A 13,989-nucleotide genomic window follows, 5' to 3' on the forward strand; every position below is an offset into this window, starting at 1 on the left:
TTGACAAATTCATCCAGATCTGACAAGAGCCCTTAAATGGATAGTTCACCAAAAAATGACAATTCTCATTATTTATTCACGCTCATGCCACCACTGATGTGAATTACTTAATTACTTATCTGCTGAACTCAAATGAAGATTTTTTAGAAGAATTTCTCAGCTCTGTAGGTCCATACAATGCAAGTGAATGGGTGGCAACATTTTAAAGCTAAACAAACAAACATAAGTCAGCATATAAGTAATCAATAATACTCTAGTGGTTAAATCAGTATCTTCAGAAGCAATGTGATAGGTGTGGATGAGAAACAGATCACTTTCACTTTCTTGTGTTTTTGGTGATTCAAATTCGTCTCTGCATATCTCCCCCTGCTCACAAAAGGACTTCAATATTGATCACCCACACCTATCATATCACTTCTGAAGACATGGATTAAAACACTGGAGTCTTATGGATTACTTTTATACTGCCTTTATGTACTTTTTGGAGTATTAAAATTTTGGCCTATAGAGCTAAAATATTATTTTAAAAATCTGAATTTGAAGCCATACACATCTGGGATGGGATGAGGGTGAGTAAATTATGAGGGAATTTTCATTTTTGGGTAAACCATCTCTTTAAAGTGATAGCTCAGCCAGAATTTAATATTCTGTCATCATTTCTCTACCCTCATGTTGTTCCAAACCAGTGTGAAGCTTTGTATTATGTGGAACAAAATAATGTTAGACAGAATGTTACGGACTGACAGTCTCACTCACCATTCACTTTCAATATATATATATATATATTAGGACTGTCGAGTTAACGCATTAATAACGCACGATTAATTATACAAAAAATAACGCGTTTAGTCGCATGCTTGTAGTGCCACCTGTATACTCCAGAGGGCAGTGCGTGAAATTTCAACTGTGTGAGCAACAGTTTATACAGTGAAGAAAACAACACAGATATGCGTTACTAAGGGTTCAAATGCGAACTAAGGGATCTCAATATGTGTTTAAAGACTGAGTATTAAACTATATTTAACTTGACACAGTGACCTAAACAATTTATTTTTATGACGCAACACAGCCGAGACGTGACACAAGCATGTCTGACGCAAGGCCGAATGGTAGGGTGACCACCTGTCCCGCAAATTGGAAGCTTTGTCCCGCATCATGCAAGTCATAAGCAGTGTCCCACGTTTCAATTTTGTCTGTATAATTTTTTATCTTTATTATTATTATTTCGGCATCATTTTATTTAATCATACTTTAATTACAAAATCACTATAAAAAAATGTTAATAAGAAAACACTGAACATGCGCAGCGTAGCCTTTTTTTCTTGCCAGAGCGGGAAAACACTGGAAAAAAAAAACTGCAACAGAAAAATGGGTCTATCCAGAGCTCCCGAGAAGAAAAAGTGTCTCTGTTCATATAATAAAGAGTTCGAGAAAATATATACATGGTTAAAACCAGTTACAGGTGACCCTAAAAAAGGAGAGTGCAGGGTATGCCACCGAAGTTTCACAGACAGCTCTGCTGAAGCATTTCAGTGCCCCAAACATGACAGCTCTGATATCTTTGGCTTTGAGCAATCCTGTCACCAACGTGTTCGTGGAGAGGGTGTTTTCACTGATGACCGCTGCGTGGACAGAGACAAGGAACTGAGCATCTGTGGACCTCATCAAAAGTGAACTCCTGGTGAAAGTGAACACCTACACCTGCCAGGAGTTCTACAGTCATAATGAATGAGAAGGCCCTACTCGAAGCAGCCAGATCAGACAAAAAAATTTAATTCAAGATGCACTAAATCCGGTAATAACGCATTTAATCTTTCTAGTCTTTAATAATGGAATTGATGTGCTTATTTGGAAATGTGCTTTTTAATGATTAGATTATTATTTTCACTTCATTATATTTACATTGAGTAGGTCTGAGCTGTTAAAATTAGTTTGTATCGTAGACCTTATGCCAAACTGAGTGACGTTCACAGCGCCGTCATTAACATTTAACATCACTGCAAAAATACATCTAATATAAAATCGATATTTATTCACCTAGTACAATAATAGTACGTTATCTCTCCCTCGTGTCCCGCATTGTCCCACAAAATCAGGTCTGCTGACCTGCAACAGAGCAATAGCCAGGTGGTCTCCCTATCGTATGGTCTTTACCTCACAAATATGTAATTACCGATTAAGGAGGTGTCCTTTAAACTGTTACACCGTTTTTACCCAGTCAATCTTTAGTTAAGAAAAATGCTCCCTGAAATAGATGCACCTTGCTCCTTCTGTAATGCTGCAGATAAATCTGCCCCTCATCTTTTTGGGGAATGTGCTCACGCAGTAGTATTTTGGCGAATTTTTTTTTTATACATTATTTAAATACACTTTGTACCTCCAACAACTCCAAAGCATTGAAAACCATTGCACTATGTAATGAATATAATGTCTTGGCACTAGTGTAAAATATATATGTAATTGTCACGAACCCCGCTCCCTCGCTCCGCCCCCTCGAGCTTCCACGCTCGTTTTGCCCCCTCGAGCTCGCACGCTCGTTTTGCCCCCTCGAGCTCGCACGCTCGTTTTGCTCCCTCGAGCTCGCACGCTCGTTTTACTCCCTCGAGCTTCCTCGCTCGTTTTGCTCCCTCGGGCTTCCACGCCCATTTTGCTCGCTCGAGCTTGCACGCTCGTTTTTGCTCCTACGAGCTCACATGCTCGTACGCTATCTCCCCCCTCGGGCTCTCATGCACGCTCCTATGGCCAGAACATTATGACCACCTGCACTCGTCTCCATTGCCCCTTTATTCATTTGACCTGCACTCGTCTCATCACCTTTCATTGTTTACACCTGCACCTTCCCCTATAAATACCACAGCACATCCGTTTCACGGGTGTTGGTTATTGTATTTAGTTTCCCGTGTCTTTGCCCCCCCGCTAGTCTCGTCTAGTTTTGCTCTCCTCTCGTTTACCCCTTAGCTTGCCAGCTCCCCTTGTTCCCCTGTCTTTTGCTCCCCACTAGTCCCGTCTTGTTATTCTTATTCTGATTACCCCGGCTTTGACCCCCTACACTCTCGTTGACCACTCTCTCCCGGATTTGCCCCTCCATTCAATTCTGATTCCCCGGCTCCGACATCACGCTCCCCTTTGACGCCTCTTCACTGGATTTGCCCTGTTTGTACTGTTGCCTGCCTTTGATGGAATAAAGCAGTTTTCTCCGACATTGTGACTGTCTCGTCTTGTGTTTGTGTGTGCGGGTTACAGAATAACCAACCTCACCGAAGACAGTCACACTGCATCACGCGGAGGTTTCACGCAGTTCACTAGAGCGGAGGTACACGTCACATTCAGCGCGAGGAGCTACGATATGGAGACATGACCAAGCGTTCGCAGCCCAGGGGCAGCAGGTATGTACTATGTCTGAAATATTTCACCCTGTTTCACCTGTGTCTGCCCCTGAGCCCGTTGATGCTTTCCACGCATCCGCTGAGCGCCGTATGCTCTCCATCCCGGAGAGGTTTTATGGCTCTTCGGACGCTGAACCAAGGGTTTTCCGTGCAAGGCAGTGGTTATGTAACTCATAACCCCGTCCTTGACATTATGGAGCCAGCGGCCCGACTCTTGGTTTTGCACCAGGGGAGCCAACCCTTGGAGGCTTATATTATGGATTTTTGTGCCCTGGCGCACCAGGTGAATTTTGATGAGGTGGCTCTGAAAGACATTTTTCAATTTGGACTGAATGAGCCAGCCTCATCATTCATGCCTGGTGGTCGCTGCTCTCTCAACCTGGCTCAGTTTATTGACCTCGCCCTACTGTACGCTGGTTCCTCGTTTACTGTGGGGGAGGCAGAAACTGAACCAGCGTTCCCTACCACGGCCCCCGTCTTGAAGCCTACCACGGCCCCCGTCTTGAAGCCTACCACGGCCCTAGTCCCGAAGCCTGACACGGCCCTAGTCCCGAAGCCTGACACGGCCCCAGTCCCGAAGCCTTACACGGCCCTAGTCCCGAAGCCTTACACGGCCCTAGCCCCGAAGCCTGACACGGCCCTAGTCCCGAAGCCTTACACGGCCCTAGCCCCGAAACCTGACACGGCCCTAGCCCCGAAGCCTTACACGGCCCTAGTCCCGAGGCCTGTCACGGCCCCAGTCCCGAAGCCTGTCACGGCCCCAGTCCCGAAGCCTGTCACGGCCCCAGTCTCGAAGCCTGGCATGGCCAGCGAGTCAACGCCCATGCCGGCCACGGCCAGAGAGCCAGCGCCCATGCCCGCCACGGCCAACGAGCCAGCGCCCATGCCCGCCACGGCCAATGAGCCAGCGCCCATGCCCGCCACGGCCAGCGAGCCAGCACCCATGTCTGCCAGGGTCAGCGAGCCAGCGCCTGTAGCCTCGACCGCCCCAGAGCCAGCGCCTGTAGCCTTGACCGTCCCCATGGCCACGTCCCCTGTTGGCCGAAGACGTAAGAGAAGGAAGAGGGCCCCTTCTCCCCAGTCTCGTCTTGTGCTCAAGACCGCAGAGGTTCCCTCAGAGTCTTCCACGGCTCTGCCGGGTTCTGCTCCACCCTCAGAGTCTTCCACGGCTCTGCCGGGTTCTGCTCCGCCCTCAGAGTCTTCCACGGCTCTGCCGGGTTCTGCTCTGCCCCACGAGCCTCCCAAGGCTCCTCCTCCCAAGCCTCCCAGGGCTCCTCCTCTCAAGCCTCCCAGGGCTCTTCCTCTCGAGCCTCCTAAGGCTCCTCCTCTCGAGCCTCCCAGAGCTCTACCTCCCGAGCCCCCCAGGGTTCTGCCTTTCAAGTCTCTCGAGCCTCCCAGAGCTCCGCCTCTCAAGCCTCTCAGGGCTTCTCCTCCCGAGTCTTTCAAGGCTCCTCCTCCCAAGCCTCCCAGGGCTCCTCTTCTCGAGCCTCCCAGGGCTCCGCCTCACGAGCCTCCCATGGCTCCTCCTCCCAAGCCTCCCAGGGCTCCTCCTCTCGAGCCTCTCAGGGCTTCTCCTCTCGAGTCTTTCAGGGCTCCCCCTCCCAAGCCTCTCAGGGCTTCTCCTCTCGAGTCTTTCAGGGCTCCACCCCTCAAGCCTCTCACGGCTTCGCCTCTCGAGTCTCTCAGGGCTCCCCCCCCCCAAGCCTCTCAGGGCTTCCCCTCTCGAGTCTTTCAGGGCTCCTCCTCCCCTCGAGCCTCTCAGGGCTCCATGCCTCAAGTCTTTCATGGCTCCACCCCTCAAGCCTCTCACGGCTTCGCCTCTCGAGTCTCTCAGGGCTCCTCCTCCCCTCGAGCCTCTCAGGGCTCCGTCCCTCGAGTCTTTCATGGCTCCACCCCTCAAGCCTCTCACGGCTTCGCCTCTCGAGTCTCTCAGGGCTCCTCCCCCTCTCAAGCCTCTCAGGGCTTCCCCTCTCGAGTCTCTCAGGGCTTCTTCTCTCGGGTCTTTCAGGGCTCCACCCCATTCCAAGCCTCTCAGGGCTTCGTCTCTCGAGTCTTCCAGGGCTCCTCCTCCTCCCGAGCCCCTCACGGCTCTGCTCCCAAAGACTCCAGGGCTTTCTATGGCTCCGCCTCTCGGGCCTCCTACGGCTCTACCCCCCGAGACTACAGAGCCTGCCAGGTCGTCGCCTCGGGGACCTCCCACGGTGCCACCTCCATTGGCTCCACCTCCTGAACCTTCCAGGCCTTCCCCCCTAAAGCCTCCTTCGGCTCCACCTCCAGAGCCTTTCAGGCCTTCGCCCCTAAAGCCTCATTCGGCTCCACCTCCAGAGCCTTCCAGAACCCCACCTCCAGAGCCGCCTACAGTGCCGCCTCTGACGGCACCGCCTTTCACGGCTCAGCCCGGACTTCCTGATCCCCTTCCTGTCCTGTGGCCTCTTCCCTGGCCTCCGGACCCTATTCCTGTCCGGTGGTCACCTTCCAGACCCCCGGACCCAGTCCCTGTCCTCCAGTCGCTCTGCCCTTTGGATGCCCCCTAGATCTCCCGACCACCCGCCTGTCCGCTATGTTCCCCCTGACCTTGCCTTGAAACTGCCCATTGACCCCATGGACTGTCTCATTTCCCTCTGTGCCCCTTGGACTGCCCTCAATTTTGTTTGTGTGTTTTGTGGGTTGTCTGTTCAGGGTTTTTTGTTTGTTGGGATCGTCCAGCACCACTTCCTCGCAACCGAGCGCGGCTGTCAGGAGCCGTCCGTTTTAGAGGGGGGAGTACTGTCACGAACCCCGCTCCCTCGCTCCGCTCCCTCGAGCTCGCAGGCTCGTTTTGCCCCCTCGAGCTCGCACGCTCGTTTTGCCCCCCTCGAGCTCACACGCTCGTTTTGCCCCCCTCAAGCTCGCACGCTCGTTTTGCCCCCTCGAGCTCGCACGCTCGTTTTGCTCCCTCGAGCTTCCTCGCTAGTTTTGCTCCCTCGGGCTTCCACGCCCGTTTTGCTCACTCGAGCTTGCACGCTCGTTTTTGCTCCTACGAGCTCACATGCTCGTACGCTATCTCCCCCCTCGGGCTCTCATGCACGCTCCTATGGCCAAAACATTATGACCACCTGCACTCGTCTCCATCACCCCTTTATTCGTTTCACCTGCACTCGTCTCATCACCTTTCATTGTTTACACCTGCACCTTCCCCTATAAATACCACAGCACATCCGTTTCACGGATGTTGGTTATTGTATTTAGTTTCCCGTGTCTTTGCCCCCCCGCTAGTCTCGTCTAGTTTTGCTCTCCTCTCGTTTACCCCTTAGCTTGCCAGCTCCCCTTGTTCCCCTGTCTTTTGCTCCCCACTAGTCCCGTCTTGTTATTCTTATTCTGATTACCCGGCTTTGACCCCTACGCTCTCGTTGACCACTCTCTCCGGATTTGCCCCTCCATTCTATTCTGATTCCCCGGCTCCGACATCACGCTCCCCTTTGACGCCGCTTCACTGGATTTGCCCTGTTTGTACTGTTGCCTGCCTTTGTTGGAATAAAGCAGTTTTCTCCGACATTGTGACTGTCTCGTCTTGTGTTTGTGTGTGCGGGTTACAGTAATATTGTGTACTATGTTTACCCCTGGCTTGTTTCTAAAAAAAAAAAAAAGATCTGACGCAGGTGTACATTGACGGGCTCTTAAACAAGCCCTCATAATAAATCTCCAACTGATTGACAAATTCACTTGTGAAATGGAATGCTGTGAACTTTATGCCAATGATTGACTTATGATCAATAATATGGTAGTAAAAAATACATTGTATTCTAAAGCCGCTTTTATAATGTTTTATCAATGATTAACTCTTCTGCTACAAGAATGTAATGCATTTTAATTATCTGAATATTTTTGTATTTTATATATATATAATTTTTTAATATTTAAAGATAACTATGTATAATCATTTCATCATTTATGTATTGAATTATTGTTATATGAGGGGCTTTCTCAGCAAATATTTGTATATGCGATTAATGGGACACCATGTAATTAATTCGATTACAAACTTTCATTGATTGACAGCCCTAAAATATATATATATACAGTATATATAACATTCACTGAAATAGTGACTCAGCCAAACATTTTGTTTAATATCTCCTTGTTGTGTTGCATGGAAGAAAGAAAGTCATACGGGTTTGGAACAACATTATGGTGAATGATGACAGAATTTCCATTAATAATAATAATAATTCTACAACAAGTTACTCACTACTTGAGTACTCTTTTAATTGGGTACTTTTTTTCTCTACCCACCTCTGGTTATCAACAAGTACATTTTTAATCACTCAAATCATTATTATATATGTAATGTATCCACAATGTAATAAAATAAGTGGTGTAAAATGATTGTATATGGTAGTGTGTGTTTGATACTCACAGCAGACACAAGGCATACGCTCCAGGTACAGACTCGCTATCCCTCACCAAGAAGCTGCCGTCTCTCCCGGCACGAGCCAGCAGCTCTTCTGCTTGCACGCGACTGATGTCCCGATGATACCATGATGCTGCTGTCATGGTGATGTAGTACAAAAAATGAGCGTCCCAACTCTCTAATTTCCAGAATACAGACAAAATTGGTGTTTCTGGGTGGTTGATCCAATTTAGAGAATAGAATGTGCCAGGTAAGAGGACACAAACAAAAATGGTCTCATATTGTTTGTTGTCTCCACCAGTTATCTCCAACGACGCTACAATTAGCGGTCCGCACTGACATCTCCCCCTCTTTTCAGTGTGATTCTTTCACATTTCATCCAACCTTCTTTGAGGATTAGTCATATCCAGCATCTAAGAGCCTTGTTTACACTATCTAATGTTTTTTACTCCACATGAGCATATGTTGAACAGAGTGTTTCAAAAACCGGTCTCCTCAGGATGCGTATTTGACCCGAGGGCAGATCCAGGTACACCATCTGACACTACTTTCTTTTGTGAGCTGCACTCACATGTGAGAACTTTCATTTTCATCTGCAAACATATGCATGCTACACACCCCACAGATAAATGTTTCTATTGTTTTCCAATGACAATCCTCAGTACAGACACTTCCAAGAAGTGGAACCAAGAGTGGAGCAAATCACCAGTTCCAGAATAAGCAGACATGAGAAGGCAATGTAGCAGTACAACCACAAATTCAAATACTTTTCCATTCGGTTGATTTTGCCTTATAAGGCCAAGGCAACACCCCTTTGTGAAGTTCAGCTGATGTCTGCAAACTCCACTAAACACAACAAGCAGTCGTAGCAGATGCAGAGATGATTGAGGAAAAAACTTGTACCCGGGGTATGACGTGCTAATATCTCCTGAGGGTTGATACAAAATCAAAATGGATGGCCCCCCACCAAAGGGGGTCAGACGGAGGAAGTGATGCGCAACTCCAGATGTCAGAGAGAGAGGGTTGAAAAACTTTAAACACCAATCTGGGTAAATTCCTCTAAGTGACCTCACTCTACCACTGGAGCATGAATCTGAGTGCAGCGCTTTCAGAACTCTCTTTTAGTCTTTTTGTTTCTTGATCTTGCTTTCTAACCCATCCCATACACAACCACCTTTACATTGTAAGTAAATAATTATCACATGCTTTGAATTGGTCTGTCTCTGCAGTCCTCAATTCCTCTTACTTCCACAGCCTCAGCTTCTCTGGGTCTTTCTGCTACAGTTCCCGTTGTTTTTCCTCTTCCTCCTTGTTGGTTTCCTTGCTCTCACTTTTTCTCTCCTCTCTCCGTCCTCCTCTCTCTGTCCAGGAAGTGAACAACACAAGCTCTAGCATATGGATATGATCATCCCCCTTTCTCTACGTCTCTTCTTCTCTCACATTTCTTCTCCTACTCTTTCCCTCTTTTTCTTCCCTCTGTTTATTTCTCTCTGCTTGACTTCACAATCCCTTAATACTCAACAAAAAACACAAGTCTGCAAACACTCCACTACACAAATAAAGCTCTTCACCCCACCCCCAAATCTATGTTTCTTGTGCGTGGGCTATAAAAAGTCATTGTTTTTCCACTATTAAATAGCTGGAAGAAGGAAGACGACCAGTCCCTAGAAGCTTCTAAGGCAGCCTTCAATCCTGCTGTAGTCTCTTCAGTACTCACCGTTGTGGTGATAGACTACACAAAGACATTTGAGAGTACAAGTTAATTATTAATCATGCTGGTGTAACGGGAGCTGTGCGATAGCTGTCAAGAGGACCCGATTTGAAGAACCCGGTTTGAATCCCACTCAGAGAAAGTCAAGCAGAACCGGTTACAGTGGTGCCATGACCTGGATGGGTGTGAGGTTTAGGGGTGTGAGTGTAATGGGAGCCAACTTGTACGTGATAGCTGTGCAGTACATGTAAACCTCACTCCTCTGGCCTCAAGAGGCACATTACTAACTGATATTAGAGCCTTTAACCACCTCGTTAGCGCAGTGCCTCCCATGCAGGAGACCCTGGTTCAAATCCCGCTCAGAGCAGGTCGAGCAGGATCAGTTACACTGGACCATTCACAGATACCACCATTCACTATAATATGCTAACAGCACCACTATTGTGAAGATCTGATTATGACAAATAAATAATCGTGGAATGTCAACATATCCTTTATCTGGCAAGTTCATTAACTAAATTCCTCTTCTCTATTTATGGTTTTTGTAGCTGACATTGGTTATACAATTAAATTTAGCATTTAACACTGTAAATATTTTGCACAAGGGCTATATATCAGTAACTATAAGGATTGGAGTCAAAAGTCCAATTGCACAAATGCGTGTTTTCTCTAATAAAGGTAAAATGTTGGTTTCAAACATGTAATACCCACTGAAGCTAAGCAGACTTGAGACTGGCTAGTACCTGGATGGGAGACCTCCTGGTTGCTGCTGGAAGAGGTGTTAGTCAGGGCAGCAGCGGGTGCTCACCTTGTGATCTGTGTGGGTCCTAATGCCCCAGTATACTGATTGGAACACTATACTGTAAAAAGGCACCAACTTTCGGATGATACGTTAAACCAAGGTCCTTCTCTCTGATCAATTAAAATCCCAGAGCACTTCTTTTAAAGAGTTGGGTTGTAACCCCCGGTGTCCTGGCCAAATTGGCCTCTATCAATCATGGTTTCCTAATAATGTCCTATATTTATATGAATCACTACACTCTCCTCTCCACCAATAGCTGGTGTGTGGTGAGTGATTTGGAGCACTATGGCTGCCATAGCATCATCCATGTGGATGCTACACACTGGTGCTCACCAGTAGACTCCCCAAATAATATGTAAAGTGCTTTGAGTTCCTAGAAAATTTAATGTGAGGAATTACATAAAAGGAATTAAAACAAAACCCTCTTAGTTTCAAATATTTTTAAGCATTATTTATTTATATCATCATATTTTTGCAATAAAGTTCCAAAAGTACGTTCGGGAGGAGGCCTAGTCCTGCCAATCACATCCCAAGGATTTATAAGCATCTGCTTCCCTTGCACCGGTGACAATTTTTCCAACATTCCTCATTTTCCTTCCTCCACCTTAATGTTTCATAATGCCTGTGCCATTTATTTCAATATTGCCTTTCTATTTATTACCTCAGTCAGATAGTTGCAGGTTGAATATCAGAGGTCAAACCCAGTCCTGTGCACGAGCACTTCCATTATGGACACCTAAAGCATTTAACTTAAAGCGCTCCGGGACTATATAAACCAGTGAACTCGTGAAATACTGTAGCTGTTGGGTAAAGAAGGGAGTACAATAAAGCCAGTCGAGCATACATTCAAAATAGGGTTACCTATATAATGTTTACATAAAAGTTTGACAACTCCCCTATACCTGAGGGTCACATGTGTGGACCTTTCAATTACTTTTTCTGGGTTCTCCTCTGAAGCTACAGTCCATCCATTTACACTCAGCACCATGTTTACAAAACCTACAATGGATTACAGTTCATCTCTGACCTAGGGCTTAGCTATCTAAGACACACTCTTACTGTCCAGTATTTCTTACAGATGCAGTGTCATTCACTACTCTTCTCAGATTAGAATAAAAGAATAGTCTTTTTCTAGAGTTACCCCGACAAATGTACACAAATTTGTTGTATCATAACCCAAACCAAATGCTAAAACTGACCCTGCTATCCTAACACCAACAGAGCTCCAGGTTTATTTTAATCACATTCATTTCTGACTGCAACTAATTCAGAGTGAGCCATTAAGAACAGCGAAGGTAATACAAGTAAAGAGCATTACTTGCTTATGCCAAAGTATAATGATAAACAAACAGGTGATTGTAAAGGATTTGTTCTCTCTAAAGATAGATGTGTAATACTTAAATAGAAAATTATGGCTATTTAAATAATTGTTTAAGTAATTATAGTAATTATAATAAGAAAATGCTGGACTTTTGAGAGAAATCAATAGAAAATTGGGGGATTCCCATTTGCAACAGGTAACAAGTAAAAACAATGTATGTTTATTTTGTCTCTCTATTATCATCAGGAGATAAGAAAAGGTCTAAGACACAAGAGGATTATGACTGCAAGCCAAGCACATGAGCATTAAACAGTCCTTTTAAATCATTTAAAATAAAAAGATACTAAACTTAACTCAAAATGTCTCAAATTTAAACACAAATCACTGTTCTGTGACACTTGTGTGTCAAATGCACTATGGAACCATGCTATCATCTGCTCACAATAAAACAATTGACATGAATAAATTATTGTCTTGGATCACCCCACCTCACATATCACACAATTGACAAAATCAACCTAAGACTAAAGACATTTTAGAGATGGTTTACAAGAATCTCGTGGAAAGCATTATGTCTTTCAATTTGACCATGTGGTATGGAACCCTGAGTGTAAAAACAAAGCATAGTTGTCTAAAATTATTAATGTAGAAAGTAAAATTGTATGTAAGACACAGAGGCAGCTAAAGTATATATTTATATCCAACGTAAAACAAAAAGCTTTGGCTATTATAGAGGATCTTACCCATCCTCTACACAGTCACTTTCATTTATTACACTCAGGGAGGTGTTTTAGGCAACCGTGGGCTATCAAGAATGTGTATCAGATGTCATGTGTGCCAACTGCAGTCAGATTATTAAACGTGTAGTTGTATATGTGTGTAAATATATGGGTAGGTATTTGAATATGCCTGAAGAGGGTATACTTTTAATGGATTATATTTATGTTTTTTATGCTGTTTTATGTGATGTGTTGGTGTTTTTGTTGTGTATTGTGAAGCCAAAGACACATTTTCTCAATGTGGATTATGAAGTCACTGAACTGAAGACTATAAAAACATGCCTGTGTTAAATTAGCTTTTTCAGTTTTAGATAACCGAGTGTACACCTTGGCTCTCCAGATAAAGCATTTAAATTAGTCATATGGTGAGAGAATGTGTGAGTAAGTGAACATACAGGAAATGAAACCAAGATGTTCTGGGCTTATTAGAAAACTGAATTTGGTTGGGGGGGGGGGGTGTATTTGTGGTTTACAGATAGCGAAGTCATGTGTTATCTAAACCATGCTTCCTGAATGTAAATTGGTCTGCTCAAAACCAATGAGCTCAAATGTATGCCCCAGTAAACAATTACCATAAACTGTCACCTCTGGTTTTGATGACAAATAAACTTGAGAAGAAAACATATTTTCCATTTTCTGAAGCATAAAGTATATCTTGCAGTATCTTGCAAGCCAGATAAGAAGACACACACAAAGCCTTTCATAATGTTTTATTACAAATTTTAATAAACCATCTAAAAAACTATAGCTACACCAATTGTGCTTCATTTACTAAGTGAAACTCTAATATAATAAGAATTACTAATATAAATACATGTAAAAGTGTTTCAAAACATTATTTGCTTATGCTGATTTGGAGATCAAAATACGTCCACACATGTTTTGACTAGTGAGGTAGTGTATGGGAGGGAAGTGATGCACTCAGTTGTAACATCTCAGCCAAGATCTGGCTGGCTTAGCCAGGGTTAGAGACACGAGTGTGTGTATAAGGAGATAACGCAATCTGGCTGATGCCCTGCTGGACACAAAGCCAGCATCTCTTAACTGAGCTCACACTGTTACGCACATGTACACATACATATACACACATATTTACTGAAAAGAAGTGTCAGCATGCAAAGTTAGCTACTGACATATTTCTTAAAACACAGTCATGTGTGCATACATGTTAATATAGATGACAAATTCCAAGAGTTGACAAAAAAATCGTCCCATAAAAGAGGATGGAGGTCCAGATACTTGAGCATTGAGTTGTCTTTCACGCCCTTGAAGGGCACTGCTGGAAGGGGAGGCCAGTCAAAGAGATGCTCCAAACTAAAGCAAGAAAATGAAACGTTTCATGTAGGCCCCTTCCACAACGTTGTTAGCAAAGGGTACATTCAAACAGTAAGGCTATGCTCCCTTCAGAGTACCCACTTCAAGGGCTCTGAGAGACAAAGCTCAAAGATGTCCATCTAGCACATGTTTACATAGGAGAGCAAATGAATATCAGAGCAGAGAGACACAAAAATGCGTATTCAGTAAAAAATGCATTGATTTTGCAACTATAATGACACTCATCGACACTGGAATGGCACTTTCCTACACTGTAAAGGCTTTC

The 13,989-nt window shown here is 44.9% G+C and overlaps 1 protein-coding gene across 2 annotated transcripts in view; it reads right to left on the reverse strand.

Moving 5' to 3' along the window:
* Positions 1–9,266, reverse strand: part of LOC127663097 (phosphatidylinositol 3,4,5-trisphosphate 5-phosphatase 2B-like) — a 37,669-nt gene extending 28,403 nt beyond the window's left edge. For both annotated transcript variants that reach the window (XM_052154523.1, XM_052154524.1), the window contains exon 1: positions 7,783–9,266. In XM_052154523.1, the coding sequence (XP_052010483.1) occupies positions 7,783–7,919 (137 nt within the window). In that variant the 5' untranslated portion in view covers positions 7,920–9,266. The remainder of the gene's footprint in view (positions 1–7,782) is intronic.
* Positions 9,267–13,989: the final 4,723 nt, after the last annotated feature.

Source organism: Xyrauchen texanus, chromosome 23 (genome assembly GCF_025860055.1).
Source record: "Xyrauchen texanus isolate HMW12.3.18 chromosome 23, RBS_HiC_50CHRs, whole genome shotgun sequence".
Lineage (NCBI taxonomy): Eukaryota > Metazoa > Chordata > Actinopteri > Cypriniformes > Catostomidae > Xyrauchen > Xyrauchen texanus.